At 60.1% G+C, this 20,041-nt stretch overlaps 3 protein-coding genes across 8 annotated transcripts; 1 reads left to right on the forward strand and 2 right to left on the reverse strand.

Moving 5' to 3' along the window:
• Positions 1-316: 316 nt before the first annotated feature.
• VAMP8 (vesicle associated membrane protein 8) lies at positions 317-5,997 on the reverse strand. Of its 5 annotated transcripts, none has more exons than XM_059730544.1 (3): positions 5,977-5,997; positions 1,529-1,680; positions 317-1,135 (listed from the first exon to the last, which is right to left on the reverse strand). In XM_059730544.1, exons 1-3 carry the CDS (start codon positions 5,978-5,980, stop codon positions 992-994), a joined length of 300 nt encoding a protein of 99 aa, XP_059586527.1. In that variant the 5' UTR covers positions 5,981-5,997; the 3' UTR covers positions 317-991. The 5 variants fall into 5 exon arrangements, with proteins under 5 accessions (XP_059586527.1, XP_019341756.1, XP_006275073.1 ...); XM_019486211.2 differs by lacking the exon at positions 5,977-5,997 and adding an exon at positions 2,446-2,676 and having other exon boundaries at positions 1,529-1,677; XM_006275011.4 differs by lacking the exon at positions 5,977-5,997 and adding an exon at positions 2,446-2,676.
• On the forward strand, positions 2,926-11,326 carry GGCX (gamma-glutamyl carboxylase). Its single transcript, XM_059730525.1, has 14 exons — positions 2,926-3,400; positions 4,191-4,349; positions 4,815-4,980; positions 5,424-5,502; positions 5,995-6,101; positions 6,401-6,564; positions 6,741-6,982; positions 7,482-7,613; positions 7,838-7,989; positions 8,070-8,239; positions 9,400-9,530; positions 9,615-9,762; positions 9,846-10,050; positions 10,939-11,326. The coding sequence occupies exons 1-14, from the start codon at positions 3,187-3,189 to the stop codon at positions 11,075-11,077; spliced, it is 2,208 nt and encodes a 735-aa protein (XP_059586508.1). The 5' UTR covers positions 2,926-3,186; the 3' UTR covers positions 11,078-11,326.
• On the reverse strand, positions 8,296-20,041 carry MAT2A (methionine adenosyltransferase 2A). 2 transcript variants are annotated; one of them, XM_059730528.1, is made up of 9 exons: positions 19,875-20,041; positions 17,517-17,594; positions 17,288-17,410; positions 16,638-16,750; positions 16,400-16,543; positions 15,614-15,832; positions 15,078-15,260; positions 14,504-14,637; positions 8,296-9,138 (listed from the first exon to the last, which is right to left on the reverse strand). In XM_059730528.1, the coding sequence occupies exons 1-9, from the start codon at positions 19,963-19,965 to the stop codon at positions 9,135-9,137; spliced, it is 1,089 nt and encodes a 362-aa protein (XP_059586511.1). In that variant the 5' UTR covers positions 19,966-20,041; the 3' UTR covers positions 8,296-9,134. The 2 variants fall into 2 exon arrangements, with proteins under 2 accessions (XP_059586511.1, XP_019343238.1); XM_019487693.2 differs by lacking the exon at positions 8,296-9,138 and adding an exon at positions 11,718-13,016.

Below are 20,041 nucleotides of genomic sequence, written 5' to 3' on the forward strand. Positions count from 1 at the left end.
TAAAGATAGCAGACACTGTGCAGGGTGGCGCTAGCGCAGGATGCTGGTGGGGGTTTCCACCAGAGCTGGCACCAAGGGCCCTGCCAGCCCTGGCAACACCCCATTGCCCGCCTCCCTCCGCATCCTGTGACCCGAGCCCAGCTGCTAGCGGGGAGAGGGGGAATCCCAGACACTGCGCCCATTGTCTGCCCCGACTGCCTGGCAGGGCCCTGCACCAGCGCTGCCAGGAGCCCTGGTAGCAGGGCTTTTGTCCCCGAACTTGGGTTCACTGCCCCGCCTCAGTTTCCCCACCCGCAGGGATGCAGCAGACGCAGCCTTTGACTCCACTGGTTTATTGGCTAGGGGCATATAAATACAGTGGCATATAAAATACACCCCCACCCCTAGCTGCCCCCTCTCAGGCAGATTGGGGGAGGGGTCTGGGGTAACAGGAACCCCACCCCAGGCACTTAATAGATCCCCAAGGACAGAAGGGACCTCAAGGCAGAGACTGCCACCTCCCTTATTAAAAGGCACAGAGTTAATTTCTCCACCCCCCATACCAGCCTGGGAGTCCCAGCCCACAATACCCCTCCCAAATTTCAAACCCCAATACCCACCTCAGCCAGGAGGGGACAATTCCACCCCAATATGCCAAGGCTGGGACAATTCTAGCCCTTCAATATCCACTAAGCAAGGAAGGGGCAATTTTAGTTTCCTAATTGCCCCAACTTGGGGGTAGTTCAGCCCCACATTGCCCCTTCAGCAGGGCTGGGGCAATTCCAGGACCCCAATACCCCAAGGCTGGGGTAATTCTACCCCCATCCCTCCTCTAAGCCATGGAGGAGCAATTCCAGGCTCCAAATACCCACAAGCTGGGGCAATTCCCAACCCCCGGTTCCTCCCCCACCTAGGAAGGGGCATTTCCAGCCACCCACTTGCCCCAGTTGGGTGGGGGGTGGTATTTCAGCCCCCAATACCCCTCCCAGCCCAGGGGTGGGGCCTGGAGGGCCTAGGAGGGGATGACGCCAGTAGCGAAGAGGATGATGAAGATGAGGATGATGGCAACAATGAGGCCGATGATAACCATGGTCTTGATGTTCTTCCACCAGTACTTGCGTGCCACCTTCTGCGTTGTCGTCTTGAAGTGCTCCGACTGTGGGGTGCACAGGGGGTTAGGGACTCATGGGGGGAGATCTGAGTGGGAGGCGGAGCAGCCCCCTATAGTGTCTGGTTGAGAGTCTGCGAGCTGCCATCACTGGGCTTCAGAGTTAAAAGCTCTCTGCAGATTCCAGGCCTGTCGCATCTGCCCTGTATGTAGCGCCCCGTCCCCCCCGGGGCCCCATAGTCTCCTAGGATCCCCAAGATGCCCATAGCCCCCAATATCCCCTCACAGAATATGGGTACAAGTCCCCTGCCCAGCAGCTCCCCCAGCTGGGCTGTGGCTAAAGCTTGCAACCGCTCCCAGGGTGGGACCAGGGGCTTCCGTGGAGGCTGGGAGCTGAGGGGCAACCGTGGCACCGAGACCCCCAGACACCTCTGGACTCACAGTGGCCTCGAGGTCCTCAGTCTTGTTGCGCAGGTGGTCCAGGTTCTCACCGCGGGCCAGGATCCGCTCCACATTCTGCGTCATGATGCTCTTGACGCCCTCCACCTCACTCTGCAGGTCCCGCACATGTTCCGATGCCATCCTGTCACCTGCTGCATGGGCACCAGGGGTTAACTCACACCGGAAGAAGGGGGACCTCCAATTGCCCCCACACCTACGCTCGAGATGCTGAGGCAGCAGAGTCCTGCCACCCTGGGACTCTTGACCACTAGAGCACTGCTGCCCGCTGGGCTGGGGAAAGAACCCAGGCGTCCAGGTGCCCCTTACCTCTAACCACTATGAGCTCACTGCCACTGAGCTGGGGAGGAAACCCTGGCATCTGGGGATCTAACCACTAGGCCCTCGCTGCCTGCAGAGCTGAGGAGGGCTGTTCCCATGGAGATCAGAAGCAGCCCCCCCCTTGCTACTCAGCCCCGGACGCCTTGGTCCCGGGCTCCACTGCCCCCTCCGCGGGCAGGGTCCGGGCTATAATCCTCCCCGCTCCCGCCGCACAGGGGAAACTGAGGCGGAAAGTCACGGGTAGGGGCGGCAAGAACCCAGGTGTCCTGCCACCACCGCCCGGCCCGGGGCGGGGCCGTGTCCCAGCGGGTCCTGGAGCGGGGGGCATCAGCCAGGGAGCGGGCTGGCGGGCCGGGAGGGGAGCTGCAGGTCGGGAGCGGGGGCACGGGCAGCTGCCACATCCCACTTGCCGTTGAGCCTCGGACTTCCCCTTTGGGTGTGGGGGGAGCTCGGACGCCTGGGTCCCTCCGCAGCTCTGGGAGCTCATGGGGGCGGTAGTCATGGGGGGGCGCCCGGGGTCTTCCCCCAACTCCGAGCGGCTCGGACACCTGGGTCCCCGGTCCCCGGCCCCCGCTCACCGACCCCGCTGGGGTCCCGCCGCTTCCTGCTGCCGGAGCTCGGGGCGAGCTGCGAGCTTCCTGCTCCCGCCGCGCCCCGCCCCACCCCGCCCCGGCAGGTGCCGGCACCTCCCTCGCGGCTTAAAGCCCTACAGCGCCGAGCACCGGGCCGAGAGTGAGGGGCACCGGGGAGCAGGCCGGGAGCGAGGGGCAAGGGCCGGAGAGAACCCAGACGTCCGGGCTCCACCCCGCTCTAACCACTGACTCCCGCTGCCGGGTTGTTTCCTTGCGGGGCTCTGCAAAGCGCACGTCGCCACCAGGGGGCGCGCCTTTGCCCTCAGTGCACATGCGCAGAAGGCTGCCTGGGGAAGGGAGGAGGATTTCCAGGTGCCGCGGTAAAGCGCCAGCCTCTTTCTTGCGACATCTGCCGCTGCCGCGCTTGGCGACCGCTGTTGGTGACGTGTCCGCGACGGAGCGGAGCTGAGGGAAGGGGGCGGGGCGGGGCGGGACCTAACAAAGTTATTCGGCCACGGAACGCCCTCCTGGTACCGGGTACGGTTCCCCGCCTGGGACCCTCGGACGTCTGGGGTCCGTGGAGTCACGTGACCGAGGTTGGGGTCGGGCTTCCTTTCCTCCCTTGGCGCTGCCTGGGGAGCCCCGGCGCTGAAAAGGTTAATCCTGAGGGGTTCCAGGGCGGAGGTGTGGGGGGCGGAGGCTGCGGCCGAGAGTGAGGGGCAGCACCCCCGCCCCGCAGCTGCCCCGATGCAGGAGCCGCCCCCCCGCCGGAGGCCGCGTGCCGGGCCCCGGCCAGGCCCGGGGGTCGAGGCGCCGGCGGGATCCCCCCAAGACGGGCCGAGCCGCACCCGGCGCCTACTGGGCTTCGACTGGTGGGAGCTAAGCAGCTGGACCCGCCTCGTCCGCCTCCTCAACCGGCCCACGGACCCAGCCTCCCTGGCTGCCTTCCGCATCCTCTTCGGTATGTGGGAAACTGAGGCAGGGCAGGCGGGCAGGGACCCCGGAGTCCAGGGCCAGACTGTGGGGCAGGTCTCTGTCCCCATCGTGCCCCTGTAGGCCTGGGCTGTACTGCTGGGCATGTGGGCAGCCCCCCCTGTGGACTGGTTTGCAGCAGGGAAACTGAGGCATGCGGCCTGCTGGAGACCCAGGAGTCGGGGGGCCAGATATGGAGCATCTGCATTCCTCTCCTGCCACCCCATGCTGTACATGCCTGGATGCAGTGCCAGGCATGCACAGCATCACTCTGTGGGCAGCTCCCTTCAGGGAAACTGAGGCAGAGAACCCAGAAGTCCTGGCCCGTCCCCCTTGGGCCTGGCAGGGGTTGCAGGCTGGGGCAGGGGACTCCCAGGTTCTTCCTAACCCCCACGGTGCTGTCCAGTTGCAGGGGAGGAGCCCTGTTGCAACACTTGTCAGCAGGGGAGGAACAACCTTTGACCTGGCCTTGGGTGAGAGGAGCGCTGGCGCCCACCCAGCTGCCCCTCCTTCTCCCAACTCCCCCCACCCCTTGCGCCATCTCCAGCACTGACCCCCCCCCACTCCAGCTGCCACAGTTTCCCCACGTTTAGCCCCGCCTCTAGCACACCTAGGCCCCAGCTCCACTTTGCCTGAGTTTCCCCATCTCCAGCCCCACTTCTGCCCTGCCTCAGTTTCCTCACCCTCATCCCTGTCCTCCAGCTGGGGATGGAGCCATGGTGGGGGGCAGCCAGGAGCTCTCCCATTCCCCTGACCCCTGTGCCCCCTCCTCCCACCAGGGCTGCTGATGGCACTGGACATCCCGCAAGAGCGGGGGCTGGGCTACCTGGACCACAAGTACCTGGATGGGCTGGAGGTCTGCCGCTTCCCTCTCTTCGACAGCCTGGCTCCCCTGCCCCTTGACTGGATGTACCTGCTCTACTTGCTCATGCTGCTGGGTGAGGGGGCAGGGCTCAGGCAGGGGGCAGGGCTGGGACCAAGAGCCCCCAGGGGCAGGAAACACCGCCCACCTCTAAAACCTGGGCCCTGGGGGAGGGAGGCAGCCAGCATGCCCAAGTTCTGTCCCTGCCTCAGTTTTTCCTCCTGCCAGCCCTGCTGCATGAGGGGTTGTGGCAGCCAGGACTTCTCTCCCCTGGCATTGCAGAGCCAGGATGCCTGGGTTCTCTGTAGCCCCCCTCAGTTTCCCCCTAGCAAACCCTTAGGGCAGTGGGTGGTAAGGGGAGCCAGGATGCCTGGGTCTCATCACAGGCACCCTAGAGCCAGGAAGCCTGGGTTCCTTACTTGACATGGGAGGGAAGCGGTGTCTAGCGGGACCTGAGAGCCCGGACACCTGGACTCCCCACCCCGCCCACTGAGCCGAGGTGCTGTGCTGGTGCTGGGGTCCTGGCACCATGTGCCCACAGGCGCTGTGGGCGTGATGCTGGGCTGCGCCTACCGCCTGAGCTGCCTGCTCTTCATGCTGCCTTATTGGTACATCTTCCTGCTGGACAAGACCACCTGGAACAACCACTCCTACCTCTATGGCCTGCTGGCATTCCAGCTCAGCCTGCTGGGTGCCCAGCGCTGCTGGTAGGGCTGGGCTGGGGCGGGGCTTCTAGGGAGCTGGGCCAATGGGGGCAGGAGCATTCAAGAGGGAGGAGCTGGGGGTGTGGCCACTGGAGGGGGTGGAGTCAATGCCAAGGGCAAGGCCTTGTGCGGATGGAGTGAGCGGGGTACAGGGCTGTTGGGGCAGGAGCAGGCAAAGGGGCAGTTGGAGGAGGAGGAGCCTGGGGGTGTGGCCAGAGGTGGACGGGGCCTCATGGTGGGTGGGGCTGCAAGGGGCAGGGCCTACCCAGGCTCCACCCCTACTGTCTTGGGGGGGGGGGCTGGGGGGAGTGGTGCTGGTGCTGGAAGCCTGGGTTCTGTCCCAGAGCTGGGAGAGAATCAGGGCTTGCTGGTTATAGCAGGAGGCTGGGAGCCCAGACACCTGGGTTCTTTCCCTCCTGGAAGGACTCTGCCCCCACCATCCCCAGGTCCATTGATGGGCTCCTAAACCCGCGGAAGCGCAACACCCCAGTGCCCCTGTGGAACTACACACTGCTGCGGGCACAGGTAGTGGGGGTAGAGGCATGCCAGGCACTTGGGTTCCATTTCCAGGGTCATAGGCTCCAATGGGTCGGGGCTGGGCAAATGGGGTACCCAGAGCTTGGGTTCTATCCTTCTGGGCACCCTTTCTTCAGGTTTGCCTGCCTTTGAGACCCGCCAGCCCTGGGTCTGGCAGACCAGGGCTTGTAGCTACTAGATGCTTGGGTTCTTCCCTTGATCTGGGAGAAGACTGAGTTAGAGGAGGAAGCCTGAGAACCAGGACACTTGGGTTCCCTTCCTTGTACACCTGTGGGAGGTAGGGGGGGGTCAGATGGGTTGGGGCTAGTTGAGGGGTGCCTAAAGCCAGGACAGCTGGATTCCATCCCCCCACCACTCCCCTGCTTCAGTTTCCACCCCTCCAGGGGCCCCCTCCTGGCAGGTGCTCCCCTCTTCAGGGCCTACCAGCCTGCCTCGGTTTCCCCAGCTCCTGCCATCACTTACCCATCACCTCCCCTGCAGATCTTCATTGTCTACTTCATCGCGGGCATCAAGAAGCTGGATGCTGATTGGGTGGGCGGCTATTCCATGGGCTCTCTGGCTCGCCATTGGCTCTTCAGCCCCTTCCGGTGAGTGGGGGAGGAGGGGCAAATCCAAGGGTTTAGGGTCACTCTGGGTCCAGCCTTTTCCAGCCTCCCTGCCTTTGGCACCAGGGGCTGCCATTTGTCTCCTAGCGGCCAGGTCTGACAGTGGATTCCATGGCTCGGGGGTTTCCCCAATCCAAGCTGGGGGTTGGGAGGGTTCTCCATGGAAACCAGATGATGTCCTGACAAATGACTCCAGAGTTGGGGCCTGCAGGTAGCGGAGGAGTGGGAGGAGATCAAGGGCATTTGGGGAGGTCCCTCACCCCACTCTTTCTGCCCCTCAGGCTGGTGCTGTCGGAAGAGATGACGAGCCTGCTGGTGGTGCATGGCGGGGGCCTGGTCCTGGATCTGTCAGCTGGCTTCCTGCTCTTCTTTGATGCCACCCGGCCTGTGGCCCTCATCTTCGTCACTTATTTCCACTGCATGAACTCCCAGCTCTTCAGCATCGGTGAGCACGGGCAGGAGACCCAGGCGTCTGGGCTCCCTGGCCCCCCCCGCCCCCGCTCTCATCCTCCAGGTCCTGCTCCCATCCTGGCTGCCAACCTGCTTCCCCCTTCAAGTCCCCTAGGTCCAATAGTATGGAACCCAGGCAGCTGACTGACCCCACCACTCCCGTCCTGGCAGGCATGTTCCCCTATGTGATGATGGCTGCCAGCCCACTGTTCTGCCACCCAGCCTGGCCACGCTGCCTGACTGCCAGGGCGCCCGCCTGCCTGCGCTGGGCCTTGCCCTCTCTGGAGCCCCCGGAGCCCAGCCCCCCGGATCAGAGCCGGGGGCTGGGGTTGCGACAGCATGTTGGTGCTGCCTTCACCCTGCTTTACGTGCTGGAGCAGCTCTTCCTGCCATACTCCCACTTCATCACCCAGGTGAGGCACTGCAAGGCATGCTGGGAAATGGGGCTGGGGAGCCTGGAACAAGGCATGCTGGGAAATGCCAGAGTCTGACCCCTACGGCCAACTTCTCCCAGACCCTGCCCCCAGCCCTGGTTCAGCTTGATCACCAGCAGCTCCTCTCTTCCCTTGCTAGGACACCTCTGTCCAATGCTTCCTGGTGCCAGGCTTGTATAGCCTGGTGGCACTGTCCACTGTAAAGGCACAGGCACCCCTTTTTCTCTCCCTCTGCATCACAGCCAGGGGTTCCTTGTCATTCAGAGCCACACAGCAAAGGAGTCTGGGTAGTGCAGGGAGGCAGGGCTGGCAGTGCAGAGTAAAAGATTGTGGGTACTGCTGTGGGATTGCCCAGTGGAGGACAGCACAGTTGTCCCTCTGCCAAATGTCCCCTGCAGAGTGGAAAGCTCAGGGGTGGAGTCACCCCAGGCCCCACCCCCTAGCTGACCCTGCCCCCTACTCCCCCTCCCCCCCCCAGGGCTATAACAACTGGACCAATGGGCTGTATGGCTACTCATGGGACATGATGGTTCACTCCCGCTCCCATCAGCATGTGAAAATCACCTACCGTGATGGCCTCACGGGCGAGGTCGGTTACCTCAAGCCAGGGGTAAGTGCAAAGCTGTGTTCACTCTTGTCCCTAATGACCATTGGGGAAAGCGAGGCAGGGAGCACAGTGGTGAAGCCAGGCCTGTGGAGAGACAAGAATTGGGTGGTGGATGGTGCCCCCCCCCCCATCCCAGGACACCAGGCTCCTTGGCACGTGGACCCTGTTTGCCCCACTAAGCTGTGTTCCCTCTGGTCCCTAATGACCACCCATGAACCCTGGGGCAGGTATTTACCCAGAGCCGGCGCTGGAAGGACCATGCTGACATGCTGAAGCAGTACGCCACCTGCCTCAGTGAGCGCCTAGCCTCCTACAACGTGTCCCAGCCCCACATCTACTTTGATATCTGGGTGTCCATCAATGACCGTTTCCAGCAGCGGTGAGCAGAGGGTGGGGGGCAAAGGGCAGAGGTTGAGGGTTAAGGTCCTCACTCACACCCCCTCCTCCTGGCCCTGCCAGCCTCTTTGACCCACGGGTGGACATCGTGAGGGCTGAGTGGTCGCCTTTCCGGCCCACGCCTTGGCTGCAGCCACTGCTTGTGGACCTGTCACCCTGGCGTGCCCGGCTGCAGGAGATCGAGGGCTCCCTGGACAACCACACCGAGGTGGTCTTCATTGCCGACTTTCCAGGTAGCCCAGGGGTAGCCTGGGGTGGGTCCTGGCAGCACAGGAGGCTGTGTAATGTCAGGAGCCAGGGTCGGGCAGCACAGGAATCTGGGTAATAGCTGAGGCTGGGCAGATTGACCCCAGGGCTTACCCCAACCTCACTAGGGGTCACAGGGCTGGGCCCAGCTTGGGCAAGGAGGGGCAGGGGTGGATACCACTGCTGGCACTGGAACCCTCCCAGGTGCAGTACCAGGTTATCCAGAGACAGTGGGTCCCCCCTCACCTCCATAATCCATACCCCAACCTCCTCTATTGCCCCCACTACTCACTTCCTTCATTACTCCTACACATAAGGAAGGTCATTCATATGTAGGGTTCAGGAGATGTGCCAGGGCAAGTTGGTGCAGTGATATTCTGTTGCTCGTTCTGCTTCCTTCATTGCGGAGCACGAAGCTCACTTACAATAGGCCATATCTGCCCAGGACATTAAGTCAAGCCCAGTAGACTGTATCTGCCGCTTAATGCAGTTAGTGTAGCAGAGTTTGGGATGGCCAACCTTCCTGCTCTTTCAAATTCACTATACAGAACTCTGTTAGGCACTTGATTGTTGTCCCTATGTATGACATGGCCGACCCAAGTCATTTGCCTTCGTGTTATCATGGCTTCCACCAGTCATAGTACTGCATTGTTGATGATTTTGTCAGACCATTTAATACCCGCTATACTGTGTAGGTGGCGTTGTTGCAGGTAGTTATGTTTTTTGATATGGCAGTGATAAGAGGGGGCAGGTCTGTAACAAGCATAGAAGACAGAGGAGGACAACAGTTGCGTATACTTGGTATTTTGTAGACACTTCGAGCACCCCCGGCTTGTCTGCAGTCTTTTTTCTTTGTCAATGATGGTGTCCTCAGTAATTGTGTTACCTAGGTAGCAAAAGGACTTGATGTTGGTTAATTGGCTGCCATTCAGGTTTATTTCTGGTGGTAACAGGTTTCTGCTACTACCCACTTTTACTCTCCTACACCTGTATTACCCCCACCCCCTCCAACCTCTTTTATTACCCTTGCTCTCCTCTATTACCCTGTCCCATTATCCCTCCTACCTCCTCTACCCACTTCATTACCCCTTCTACTTCCTTCACTACCCTCCTCCCCCAACCCACTCTGTTACCTCCAACCCCCAAGGCTTGCACCTGGAGAACTTTGTGAGCGAGGACCTAGGCAACACAAGCCTGCAGCTGCTGCAGGGGGAGGTGACTGTGGAGATCGTGGCCGAGGGCCGCAACCACACACTGTGCCAGGGTGACCAGCTCCAGGTGAGGCTGCGGGGGGCTGGGAGGTGGGAAAGGGGTGGTGGGGTGAGCCCATGGACCCACCCTTACCTGGCTAGTGTCCCCCAGCTGCCAGCAGGTGCCTACCACAAAGTGCACACGGTGTCTTCAGAGCCCTCGTGCTACATGTACATCTACATCAACACCACGGACCTGGCCCTGGAGCGTAACCTCACCCGGCTGCAGGAGCTGCATGACCGTGTGCAAAATGGCTCCGGTGAGTCTGGGTACCATGCCTGCCTGTACTTACCCAGCACAAGCACCCCCTGCCTGACCCTTTGACCCTGCTTTGGCCTCCAGAGGTGGAGCCATTGCCACCTGAGCTGCAGGCACTGCTGAGCAGCACCGAAGGGGAAGGGGAGGCAGCGCCTGGCACCGATCCGTTGGTCAGGACCTTCCTGCGCCGGCAGCGCCGCCTGGAGGAGCTGCAGCGCCGGCGCCTCGAGCCCCTGGGCCAGCGCCTGGCACGCTTTGCCACCCGCAAGTACTTCCTCTTCCGCCGCAGGTGAGACAGGTCCCGCCCCCTTGGCTGTCAGGCCATGCCCCCAGGGCCATAGTTCCTCCCACTGTACTGCATCTTAATCCAGCCCTTGTGCCAACTAGGCCATGCCCCTTTCATAGCCGCGCCCCCATGGCCATGGTTCTTCCTATCCATAGGTGATGCATGCCTCCTAAAGCTGGGGGGCGGGGTACGGCAACTGCACGCAGGTGTCAATGCAGGCCAGGCAGGGACCAGCCGCAGGTGGCCATGGCAGCAGGGGTCCCCCCAGAGCCAGATGCCGAGCCTGGGAGTGCCAATGGCAATTCTTGGGGGGGCACCAGTGCTCTACCTGCCCTCCCCACATTGCCTAAGCCAAGAGCACTTGCTCTCAGGGGGGGCACCCCTACGCATTGCCTATGTTTTCATCTTCCTTAGTCAAGTGCCATATGCAAATCAGCCCATGCCCCTCCCCGTCTGTAGCCATGCTTCCAAGGGCATAGATAGTTCTTCCTTCCAAGCATCCATCTCTCCCTACTGTTCTGCAGGCATGCCTGTTCTATGGCTCCTTCCCCTGCTAAACTCTTCCCACTGGCACTTCCATGCAGAATCAGGCCCTGCCACCTCTGCCAGCCACATCCAAGTTCTTATAGCTCCTCCCACCATGCTAAGCTCCCAATAAGGCCTCTGCATCATCACCTTCTCCCTCCTTCTCTGCAGCCACAGCCCTGCCCCTCAGGGCTACAGCTCCTCCCACTGGGCCACATCCCCACCCTCATAGCCAGTCCCTTCCTTAACCAGGCTTGTCAGGTGCTCACCACATCCCTTGTGCCACCATAGCTGTCCTCAATATAGCCACCCCACCCCCCAACCTGGGCATGGGAGGAGTCTGTCTTGATACCTGTACCCCAACAGCCTGTTGATGACCCTGATCTCAGTGAGGAACCTGGTATTGGGGCGCCCCCCGCTGGAGCAGCTGGCACAGGAGGTGGCCTACGCCAACATGCAGGAGCCTGGTGCCAGGCACCACCCACACAAGCACAGTGAGCTGTGAGCCACAGGGAACCCAGGCATCCAGGGAGTGGCTCATACTGTGCCCATGCAGCCAGGGGGCAGCCCAGACACCTGAATTCTTTTCAGTGTCATAGGAAGGCTGTGGTGGAGGTGGGTGCCAGGACTGCCTCAGAGGAGGGGTCAGCTTTCTGTGGGTGCCAGAACCTCCCCCTGCCCTTCACTGCAGGGGGACCACTATCACTTCACAAGGGGTTTTCAGCCTCTGCAATAAACCTTTGTTTCTAGCCTAGTGCCGTGCTCTGTCTCTGGGGTGGAGTGGAGTCGTGACAGTTTCCCCATTGGCGCTCTACTCTGAGGGTAGCTGAAGGGCACATAGGAGAGCATGTCATTTGGCCCATGGACACAGGGTATCTACAACAGTAGACTCCCTGGCCCAGGCTATGCAATTAGGGCTTGCAGGGGGGCAGGGGAAGAGATGGATGCAGGATTCCTACCCAGGCATTGGGCAAACAGCTGTGGGGACCAGCAAAATTGCCTCACCAGAACGAGTCTTGGCTGACACTAGGTACCAGACCCTACCCCTGCCAGCCACAGCCAATCTTCCTCAGGCACATCAAGGTGCACTTCCCCCCACCCTCCACCTGCAGCCTCCCACCCAACACGGAAGCACGGGAGCCAGGTAAGGTAGAACCTAGCGCTTTATTGAGACCTTCAAGTTCATGGAGCACCCCCCGCAGACATACGTAATAACCCTCTGGCCCAAGGCACTTGGCGCCGGGGGGGGGCTGGCGTGGCGGCAGGGGGAGGGCTGAGCGTGTAAACAAGCTGGCTTCTCTGTACTACACCAGCCACGGATTCGACAGCCTGCCCAGCTAGGCACACCGGCCCCCTCGGTCCTGCCCTAAACCCTCCCCTCAAGTGTAACATCAGCCAGACCCCCTGGTTAGGAGCCACCCCAGGCTTTTCTGTAGGACACCTGGGGCCACTAGCAGGGAATTCTGGGGAAAAAAAACCATGGCAAGACACCCCAAAAGGGCCAAAGTCTATATAAGGTTTAAAAAAGCTGCCGTCTGGGCCAGGGGCTTCTCTGTACTCACACCCCCTGCCCAGAACACAATAAATAAGCCGTTAGAAAAAACGCTTCAAGTATGAAGGGTTCGCATCCCACCTCCCCCCAAGTCCCCGTCCAAAACCAAGGGAGGCTCCGAACGCAAAGCCGGCTTCTCTGTAGCTACACCGGTGCTTCAGAGCCACCCCCACCACCTGGCTGGGCTGAGAAACCTGGTTTGAGTTGAAAATAAAAAGCCATCTGGGAAAGAGGAGGGAGTTTTTTTGTGCAGTGTGGAATAAATTCGGCTTGTGTAGAGAGGAGGGGGAATGAGAGCACCGCGGCTCGAGATTGCTCCCGGGACTTTTGTCTTATTACGTACATCCTCCGAGAATTCAAATTAAATCAGACATGGGGAATATAATAGAACAGGCTAGAAGGCAAGATTAAAATCAGGGCTTTGCTTGAGACGGGGAGGACGTATTAAAAATAAAAGGACTGGATTTGTTAACGATGGCAAGCTGCTGGGGGGGGGAGAATGGTGGCTGTGGGTGTTGGATGGGGAGGGGTAGGGAGCCTGGCTAAGCACACAAGAGCCCATGGGGAAGCAATGAGGATAGGGCCTAGCCAGCCAGTGGTCCCCCACGGAGTGATGGCAACAGGTGGTGGCTACGGCCGAGCCCACAGGCAGCAGCTGAGTTAGCCATGAAGGAGGTAGGTGGGGAAAGGGGATAGAAAGAGGGGCATTAGGGAGCTCTTCCCCCCCAGAGCCTGCAAGCTTCTCTGTAGCCGACGCTAGCAAGGGTGAGGGGGAAAAGCCTAACAACGTCAGTACTTAAGCTTTTTGGGAACTTCCCAGGGAAAGCTGTCCCTACCAAAGTGGCCATAGGCTGCCGTCCTCTGATATATGGGCTTCTTCAGATCCAGTTCCCTGGAATATACAAGCCATAAGAACATAAGAATTGCCATAGACTGGCTCAGACCCTCAGACAGGGCCAGCTTGCCCTGTCTCCTGTGTCACGCAGGAGCAGGGAGCCAAAGCTGGAAGAGAGGGGGCACTGGGGATTTTCCCCGTTCATGTCGCCCTTGTAGCCTCCCAGACTGAAGGTTCAGGAGGTTCTGATCCAGAGGCCATGCCCCACTCCTATGCTCCAGAGCACCCAATGCCACTTGGCTCTAAGGGTCCTGTCTTTCTGGCTGAAGTCCCACCTCCTCCCTAGCTCTGGACGAATCCCACCCCTACATTCCCCACAGCAAGCACAACTGCCTTGTGCTCACTTCAGACTGTGGGCATCATACTGTGAGCACCCATTGTCTGGGGGAGATGGCAGTAATCAACTGCCCTGGCTTCCTCTTTGCCAGCTCAGGGTTTGGAAACCCTCATCCTGGCCCCACTCAAGCCTCTTTTCTATGCTGAGCAGGCCTGGCTATCCATACATCCACCCCGGGCTCTATCCATCCATCCATCCATTCCCACACATTCCAGCTTTCCTGTTAGACTCTATCCATCTACCTACCCCACACCACCTACCCACTCATCTCTATCTCCCTATCCAACCATTCACCCCACACTTTTATCTATCCATCCCACTCATTAGCCTCGCCTCATCTGGAAGCCCCTCCATACCACTCAACATCCCTGTTGCCCTTTTCTCCATCTTTAGTTCTTCCATCTCCTTTTGGAGGTGTGGGGACCAGAACTAGGTGCAGTATTTCAAGGTGTGGCTGTCCCAGGGATTTATAAAGGGGCATCAGAATACTGTGTCTTGTTCACAGTTCCCTTCATCATCCCTAGCCATGTTGCTTGCCTTTAGCAGGTGCTGAGCTGGTGTTTGTGGCCAACTGATTCGCAGAGCTCTCAGCTAGATGCTAACAGTCCAACCTAGCATAGGGTTTGCCTGGGTTCTTTCTGCCTTGGCAAAGCACAGGACACCGGTCTAGCATTGAACTGCATCTACCACGGAGATGCCCATTGTCTCCATCATGCCAGCTCCTGCTGTAGTTCCTCAGTCTCTACCCCCCCTTGGAGTCACTGTGTACCCTGGCCTTAGTAGCAGGCACTGCCCATGAGTTAGCATCAAAGCAAAGGACAAGAGCACAGAGAAGGCAGAGCTGTCTCAGAAGCAACCAGTGGGTGAAGCCCCCCCAATACTTACCCCCCTCCCCTCGGCTGGGGGCCCCGGGCTTCCGGGCACAGGTGGAGCTGCTCTATCTTCTATCGTGCATCCAACACTGGTTAACACAGATGGTGGCAGCCGAGGCCCTGAGCTACCCCGCTGGGTGAGTCTAAAGGCAATCTCTGCACGAAGGCATTGGCCCCCACTCAGCCCACTGGGACATGAGGGAAGCTCTAGTTGTTGGCCCTCACCCCTTTATAATTCTCCCCTGCCTTGTTAACACTCCCCTGGGCACCGTTACCTGACAATGACGCCAGGGCGGAGGTCAAAGTTCTTCTTGACGATGTCCAGCAGCTCCCGCTCCGTCTTCTGGGATGTGCCGTAGTGGAAGATAGAGATGGAGAGCGGGTGGGAGACGCCAATGGCATATGAGACCTGCAGGGGGGGTGGGCACAGTAGTGTTGGCATGGGACCCCGGCATCTGAGGGAGGTCACACACCCATCTCCCTGCAGGCATGCGGTCTAGAGAAGGCCTCGGTTCTTTTCCCAGTTGAGAAAAAGGCTCCTTAAGGCAGGGAGCCAAGACACCTGGGTTTGCTCTTAGTGGGTAGCAGCAAGGGACAGAACCAGGACTCCTGGGTTCTCATTTCCTTGGTGGGGCAGGATTCCCCCCTCCTTTCTCCATGCTCTGGGGGTCAGCTGGGGTCACCTTGGGAGAGGATATCACCCAGTCCACTGGCACAGTGCCTCCTCTAACAGCTCCAAATGAGGCTGTGAGCTCCCTTTCAGTCATGCCTATGCCTCAGCTGTTCTACAGGGTCTCCAGCATCCTTTCTCCCCTTACCCAGGTCCCCAGCATCCCCCCTGCCCCATACCTGGACCAGCACCCTCCGGCACAGCCCAGCCTTGATGAGAGACTTGGCCACCCAGCGGGCAGCATAGGCCGCCGACCGGTCCACCTTGGTGTAGTCCTTGCCCGAGAAGGCACCCCCACCATGAGCCCCCCAGCCGCCGTAAGTGTCCACGATGATCTTGCGGCCTGTCAGCCCTGCATCACCCTGGAAGAAAAGATTAATCAGTCCGTGGCTGCTCTGAGGTTCAGCAGGCCACAAAGGGGGACACCTGGAAGCCTCATGTACATGGAGGAAACTGAAATGGCTTTCATGCTAATTTTGCAGTGGGGAGGCTGAGATCTTGGGGGCGGGGTGTTAGGAGGGAGGAATGCAAAGACCCCAGGGGGGATCCCTGGACAACCACACCTAGGTGGTCTTTATCACTGACTTCCCAGGTACCCCTGGGGCATACCAGAGGGTGGGGGCTGACAGCAAAGGCAGCTGTGTAATATCAGGAGCCAGGGCTAGGCAACAAAGGAGTCTGGGTAATGCAGAGATGGGAAGATCCAGGGCCTGACCTGGGGCCCCCCAATGACAAAGCGCCCACTGGGCTGCAGGTGGTAGATGGTGTCATCATCCAGGTAGCGGGCAGGCACCACTGCTTTGATGACCTTCTCCTTGAGGGCATCGCGCATCTCATCCAGGCTCACATCCTCATCATGCTGCACCGAGATGACAATTGTGTGCACGCGGATGGGCAACACAGCCCCACGGTCCTGCATGTACTGCACCGTCACCTGCGGAGAGGCCATGCTGTCAGGGGTGGATGGTTGGGGCAGTAGAACTGAGACCCCTGGCCCATGACCAGCAGCATGCAGCTAGAACATGGGAGCAGGGCTCAGATGGCAGTGGCAACTGAGGCCCACCTAAAGGAGCCTCTGGGCTAGGGTATAGGAACACTTGGATTGCCAGGGAAATGGAAGCCCACTAGGAGACCTCAGGCCATCAGGGGGACAGGACTGGGACATTGTGTGGGGGGGGGGGAGGGGGGGGGCGGCGCAGCGCAGCAGGCCAATGGAATTGAGGGGGCAGAGGACCACAGGTGGCCAGAGTCCCACCTGGGAGGAAACCCCAAGCTGTCAAGGGAACAGTGGGAAGGAAGTGGGAATGGGAGGGATGCTGAGACAGGACTCCTGGGGTCTCATTTTCTAGGGGGCACAAGGGCACTCAAACTGCTGGGGAAACTGAGGCCCACCTGGAAGAAGATCCCAGGCCATCAGGGGGTCAGATGGGGACACACAGGGGGCTGGAACACTCCCCCCAAGCATATCCCACAGTCCTATGCACTCAGTCTGCCCTCTCACCTGGGTCTTGGAGTCAGGCCGCAGCCAAGGCAAGGTACCGTTGCGCCGCAGCTCAGCCAGCTTTGCATTCAGCTTGTGGGCCAACACAATGGTAAGTGGCATGCACTCCTCTGTCTCATCCGTGGCGTAGCCGAACATGAGGCCCTGCATAGGTGGGCGGAGCAGCAGGGTGAAGACTTCCCCTGCTGGCAGCCCCAGCTACAACACATCCCCACTTGTCCTGAAAGCTATGGCTCACCTGGTCCCCGGCCCCAACATCCTCCTCACTGCGATCCAGGTGGACACCCTGGGCGATGTCTGGTGACTGCTGCTCCAAAGCCACCAGCACATTGCAAGTCTTGTAGTCGAAACCTAGGGGCCAAGTGGGGCAGGGTCACTGGGCTGGCTCTCCACAGGGTGGAAGGGGGTGGGTGGGGACCTCAGGCCAGTCAGAGAGACAGAGCTGGGACATGGGCCACCAGGTATCCAGGCCATTAGAGACACAGGGGCACTCAGATAGCCAGAGAAACTGAGGCCTACCTGGGAGAAGACCACAGACCATCAGGGGGATGGAAGTGGGACATAGGGGGTGGCGGGAAGCCGCAGCTCAGTCACTTGGGGAAATTGAGGCCCACCTAGGAGGCCCCTGGCTCTTAGGACAACAAGGCTGGGACAGGAGGCCACGGCAGCAGAGAAGAATTGCTCAAGCAGCCAGGGAATCAGGTCCACTTGGAAGGAGATGGCAAGCTGTCAGGGGGATGGGGCTGGGACATGGAGGCATTCTGACTGCCAGGGAAACTGAGGCACATTAGAAGGAGATGCCAGGTTCTCAGTAAGTTGGGGTTGAGATATGGTAGGGTAGGAGGGCTCAGACAATGGGGAAACTGAGGCCCTCCTAGACAGACTCACCCTTAGAGGAATCATCATAGCCAACATGCTTGATGGTATCACGAACCACCTTCTGGTAATCCACTGCCGCCCGCGACGTGATCTCACCTGCCAGCAGGATCATGCCCGTCTTGGCCACTGTTTCTGAAAGGGAAGGAGAAACAAGGATCAGCCTGGCACTGCCAAAGGCAGGGAAGGTGGGGGGTCCTTCAAAGCTACCACCATCCTGACCTTCAGCCCAGGAACTCACCACATGCTACTTTTGCATCCGGGTCCTGCTTGAGGTGGGCATCCAGCACTGCATCACTGATCTGGTCACAGATTTTATCTGAGGAAAAGCCCAGCAGCAGCCTGTTAGTATCCAAGTCCCAGTACTACCTGCGTATCAGCCAAGAATCCCCCGTGACAGCCGTAGCCTTACACAGCCTCCCCCCCCAAAGTCATTACTATGGAATCCACAACGTCTCAAGGCACCAGCTTGGGTTAGATCTTACATTTTACCCACAATAACCCAAACCCCAATGCTCCTTTATTCCCCCAGCTGTCCCCATGACTGCTCCCCGAGAAAAGCCAAGATCACAGCGCCAGTGCCAGCTGGGTGGGACACTTGTGGCCTGGATAAGAAGCCGCTGGCCAGCTCCCCCTCCCCAGCTTTGCAAAGGCAGATTCCAGCACTGGTACATTCTCGTGTACAGAATGTACACCCTGGAGACAGCCGGGCTGAACCTGCCCAACTGGTTTCAGCTGGTCTGTGCGCAGCTGGCTACAGCACAGAGCTGCCTCCGTCCAGAAACTCCCAGAGCCTGGCTCTGCAAGAAGCACCAGGCTCCTAGGCATGGTGATCAGATGGACACTGCTTCTTCTGAGCCCACTGTAGCCACCCCACACCCTTCTGGGATCAGCTGAGGGGGATCCAGTATGTGCTCAAACCATGGGGTCAGTTGATTCCTTTTTCCCCCCCCATCAATCCCCCAATTGGATTGCCAATTTCCTCTGGTTGGCAGTAACAGAATATCACACCTCATGTCTGGAGACACAACAGTTTACACTGTTCCCCTCAGTATATCCAGCTCCCTGGCCAGTGACTGGGGGATACAGCCTTCTACCCCAAGCAATGAAATCAAAACACCCTTTAATTAGGGAGGCTGAAAGCTACTGGTTGCAATAGCCCTGTTCACTTCAGCCACTGCACAAGGCAGATGCTAATGCATGCCATCTTCCCTGTAAAATAAAGGGGGCAAAGGGGCAGAAGCCAGCCCCAAGGCCTGCCCATGATTGGAAGAGCTATTAGAAGTAAGGAAGGGATCAGTTCCTCACAGCTGCAGGCTGAAGAGGCAAGAGGGGAGGGGGGTTTAAATGTCAAGCGGAAGAGAAGGGAATCACAATGGAGACAGGGCTGCCCAAACATGGAGCCATGGCCTGGGAGGGACTGTCTGACGTAAGGGGACTGAAGTCCTGCCAAAGGCGATAGCGAGATAATCTCAGCGCGTAATGGAAATGGAGGGAGCGGTGTCAAAGAGCCCATTGAGAAGGGCTAATCCACGAGGCTGCAAGAGGCAGGGGAAGGGAGGAAGGCTGAGAGCTGAGGTGCCCGGAGGCAGTACCAGCGTGGGGACAGCTGTGCTGGGAGAATGAAGGGGCTCTGCTCAGTCCCCCCAGCCAGCCTGGTGTGGGCAATGCTTCGCGATGGCTGTCTCTATGTGGAGAGGAGGCAACTGTGACTGGATAGACAGCTCTAACCACTGCTCTCCACTGCGTCCCCCAGACTCAGAACTGTAAAGCAGCACGTGGGGGGGGGGTTAATGACAGGAGTCCTAGCCCAATGAGGCTCTGCTCCAGGCCATGCAGCACAGGCACTCGCTGCATCACATGCGCCTGGGGTGATTCATGCCGCTCTCGGAGCCGCACGCCACCATGGCGTCATTGCCTTGTGCCCCAGCGATGCCCCTGCCCTGCGCTCTGATCCCTGCCCCACAATCCTCCGATCCTGGCTTGTGGGGGCTCCCTGCCCCCTCCCTCCCCAAATCCTGCTCCAGCCATAGCTATTGCCCCCCAGGCCCAGAGGTGGACCCAACCCCCAGCCCTGCCTTCTGGAGTGGTACCTGCTCCCCACACCAGATCCTGCTCCTGGGGCAGGCCCTGGTCCCAGAGGGGCCCCAACACCCCCTCAATACTGGCTTTTGGGGCAGCCCTCGCCCACCTCAACCCAGCCTCTAGGGTGACACCTGCCCCCCCCATGGCCGCTTCGGGGAACTGCCCACTCTTGAGCGCCCAGCTACACTACTGCCGTTGCTCCCGTGCACAGACCCTCCTCCCTGCGGGCGCGGCCATCGGCCCCCGCCCCCCCCCCCCACAGCCCCCGCCCCCGCCCGGCTCCCCCGCCCCGGCCCGGGAACCATGTGCGCAGCGGCGGCCGCAATGCGGCGAGAGCCCACCCCGCGCCCGGCGACGGTGGCGCATGCGCGAAGCGGCACCCCTCTCCCCACCCGCCTACGTCACCGGGGAGCCCGCGCACAAGCTAAGGCGCATGCGCAGCGGGACGTCGGCGTTTCCCGCCGCCCAGCCCCGGGTCGCGCTCCCCCCACCCCCCGATCCCACCGGGGCTGACCTGGGTGTCCTTCCCCCACGGACTCGGAGGTGAAAAGGAAGCTGCCCTCCTCGATGAAGGCCTCATGAAAGCCGTTAAGCTGCCCGTTCATGGCGGCACCGTAAGCAAGAGGCAATGAGAGAGCAGATCGTAGCGGCAGGCTTGGCTAAGTGAGAGCAGCGCCCCTC

The sequence above is a fragment of the Alligator mississippiensis genome, chromosome 7, assembly GCF_030867095.1.
Source record: "Alligator mississippiensis isolate rAllMis1 chromosome 7, rAllMis1, whole genome shotgun sequence".
In the NCBI taxonomy this organism is placed as follows: domain Eukaryota; kingdom Metazoa; phylum Chordata; order Crocodylia; family Alligatoridae; genus Alligator; species Alligator mississippiensis.

Excerpts from the sequence above, each read along its gene's own strand:
- MAT2A (XM_019487693.2), bottom strand. The coding sequence starts at position 19,965 with ATGAACGGGCAGCTTAACGGCTTTCATGAGGCCTTCATCGAGGAGGGC. Across the intron at positions 17,411-17,516 it reads GGATGCAAAAGTAGCATGTG|AAACAGTGGCCAAGACGGGC; the intron begins GTGAGTTCCTGG and ends CTTCCCTTTCAG. Across the intron at positions 15,833-16,399 it reads GGCCTGACTCCAAGACCCAG|GTGACGGTGCAGTACATGCA; the intron begins GTGAGAGGGCAG and ends GCCTCTCCGCAG.
- VAMP8 (XM_059730544.1), bottom strand. Across the intron at positions 1,136-1,528 it reads CTGAGGACCTCGAGGCCACT|TCGGAGCACTTCAAGACGAC; the intron begins GTGAGTCCAGAG and ends TGCACCCCACAG.
- GGCX (XM_059730525.1), top strand. The coding sequence starts at position 3,187 with ATGCAGGAGCCGCCCCCCCGCCGGAGGCCGCGTGCCGGGCCCCGGCCA. Across the intron at positions 6,102-6,400 it reads TGGCTCTTCAGCCCCTTCCG|GCTGGTGCTGTCGGAAGAGA; the intron begins GTGAGTGGGGGA and ends TCTGCCCCTCAG. Across the intron at positions 6,983-7,481 it reads ACTCCCACTTCATCACCCAG|GGCTATAACAACTGGACCAA; the intron begins GTGAGGCACTGC and ends TCCCCCCCCCAG.